This window comes from Humulus lupulus, chromosome 8 (genome assembly GCF_963169125.1).
Source record: "Humulus lupulus chromosome 8, drHumLupu1.1, whole genome shotgun sequence".
Lineage (NCBI taxonomy): Eukaryota > Viridiplantae > Streptophyta > Magnoliopsida > Rosales > Cannabaceae > Humulus > Humulus lupulus.
The window spans coordinates 116203920-116206027 of record NC_084800.1 but is presented as its reverse complement, the minus strand read 5'-3'; the positions used below and the strand labels follow the sequence as shown (position 1 = coordinate 116206027).

At 42.4% G+C, this 2108-nt stretch overlaps 1 protein-coding gene across 1 annotated transcript; it reads left to right on the top strand.

The window, feature by feature from the left end:
• The first annotated feature begins 386 nt into the window (after window positions 1-386).
• Window positions 387-1483, top strand: LOC133795976 (uncharacterized). Its single transcript, XM_062233459.1, has 2 exons — window positions 387-667; window positions 886-1483. Exons 1-2 carry the CDS (start codon window positions 387-389, stop codon window positions 1481-1483), a joined length of 879 nt encoding a protein of 292 aa, XP_062089443.1.
• The last annotated feature ends 625 nt before the right edge of the window (window positions 1484-2108 follow it).

Here is a 2108-nt window from a genome sequence, read left to right as displayed (position 1 = left end):
TGGAGTGACAATCAGGGAACCCTCCAGCACCCCGCGAGTAGATGCTCCTCAGGCCCCTTTAGGGAAGGGCAAGAAGAAGGCTTCCCAACCCTTTGTACCCATTGACGAATCTTCAGATGAGAACGATACTGATCTCTCTCTTTTAGATAGTTTGCCTATTTCCTATCACTTATTTGACGGGGACGACAACTTTAAGTACACTCCCACTTTAGATTCAGAATTCTTCATGCCAGAGAGTGAGTGTAACACTAGTAAAGTATATAATGTAGCAACTAGTAATTATAGCTTAGTTATTTTTATTACAATTGCCTTTGTTTCCTTCTTTGTCATAGCATACTCACTTATTTGTACTATCTAACTGTTCATGTACTTGCCTTTTAGCAGACATGCCATTCGTAGACATGTTCGATCTCTACAATGCGCCTGATGCTCTTGCGAGCAAGAAAAAGGTGAGCAGCAGCATCACAGGGAGTGTAGCAAAGAGCTTCATTGAGGATCCTCCAGCAGCTGGTCCTTCGAAAGATACAACACCAACTCCATCTCCCCTCGAGCAGCCATCTCCGCCTGCACCAGTCGGGTGGACCCCTCATCCACCAGCTCCTGTCGATCAGACCCAACCAGCTGCCCCTGCTCAAACAGGGGATGACTTATCGAGCCACGCTTTAAGGTCGACCAAGGACAGAATGACAAGGATCCTGAGGCACGAGCGCAACTGAGATGCCATGGCTGGGATAGAGTCGATGGATGTCGACCAGATCTTTAATCGCACACTAAATGAGCTTGCCAGTGTAAGTTGTCTATTCCTGTTGATACTCAATCTTTTTATCTATTATAGCCATTTTAACTTTTGTTCTGATCCTAAGCAATGTTGACTGTGACTGCCAGGTGGCTATGCTCGGGGGTCATTACTGAGCAATCCAAGGCGTCCGAGCAACGACACACTGAGGAGATTAAGGTAGTTGAAGCGAAATATAAAGAGCAGCTTGAGGCAGCTCAGAAGGCTAATGCGGCATTGCTTGAGGGGAAAAATAAAATGGCTGAGGAGATGAAGGAGAAACAGGCTGCTCTAGACAAAGCTCTCGAGGCTAAGGTGAAGTACAAAGATTCTCACCTTATCAATTTTCGCGAAGCCAAAAAGCTCGAGGTAGACCTGATCGAGAGCAGGCAAGAGTTTGATAAGTTGGAGGCTCGCATCAAGGATCTCGAAAAAGCCAACGCCAGAAATCTGGAGAGATACAAGGGCACCACGTCCAAGTGTTTCTATGATTTTTGGAAACACAATCAAGGGGCCAATTTCAGCTATCTCTCTGAGCGCATGAGGCAAACAGAAATAGCCCGGTGCATTGCTCGCTTGGAAGAAGAAGAGAGAGCGAAAACCCCAGCCTCGCCCGAGATCTCCTTGGCCATTGGCATTGAAGGTGTGGATAATGAATTTGAAGCTGCAGTCGACCAAGAAAATCCACAAGACCCTCCTGCCTCATGATTATAATGTTTTTATATATTTTTTTGTTTTTTTATTATTTCTCTGTACTTGAAAACAATTAATTTTATTGCTGCATGGGCAGCTTTAACTTTTAATCAGAAAATTACATCCGAGCAGTAACTTCTCGCGGTGTAAAAGGTTTCCTTTTTGATATTATAATACTTGCATTTTATTATAACATCTGTTCGCATGACCGAACTTAACATAGTACTTTGGTTTGATTTAACAAAATACAAAATTTTGAAAAATATTCTAAGTACCATAGCATGCTTTCACTTATTTTGTTCATGTGTTTACATACCTGTCGATATGCTTTGCTTACTAGATGCCTTATATGCCCCCCAAGTGATTGAGGAGCTTTAGGTCCACGGTCACCTTCCTTGAGCGAAACCTGTTCGAACATTTCTGCTCGTAATAAAGACTTGTAAAAATGACAATACAGCAAAATAACACACGTAATGAGCAAATACTTGTAATAAATACAATAGTTGGCAAGAATGACTGGCTGCGCACAATCCCTTTTATTTCTCGTAATAAATGGACAAAACATGTCTGTAAGAGTGATTAACAAAATCTTCTTACACTTATAATCGATCAGTCACATAAAATGACCAACCCTTTTTCA

Excerpts from the sequence above, each read along its gene's own strand:
- LOC133795976 (XM_062233459.1), top strand. The coding sequence starts at position 387 with ATGCCATTCGTAGACATGTTCGATCTCTACAATGCGCCTGATGCTCTT. Across the intron at positions 668-885 it reads TTATCGAGCCACGCTTTAAG|GTGGCTATGCTCGGGGGTCA; the intron begins GTCGACCAAGGA and ends TGTGACTGCCAG.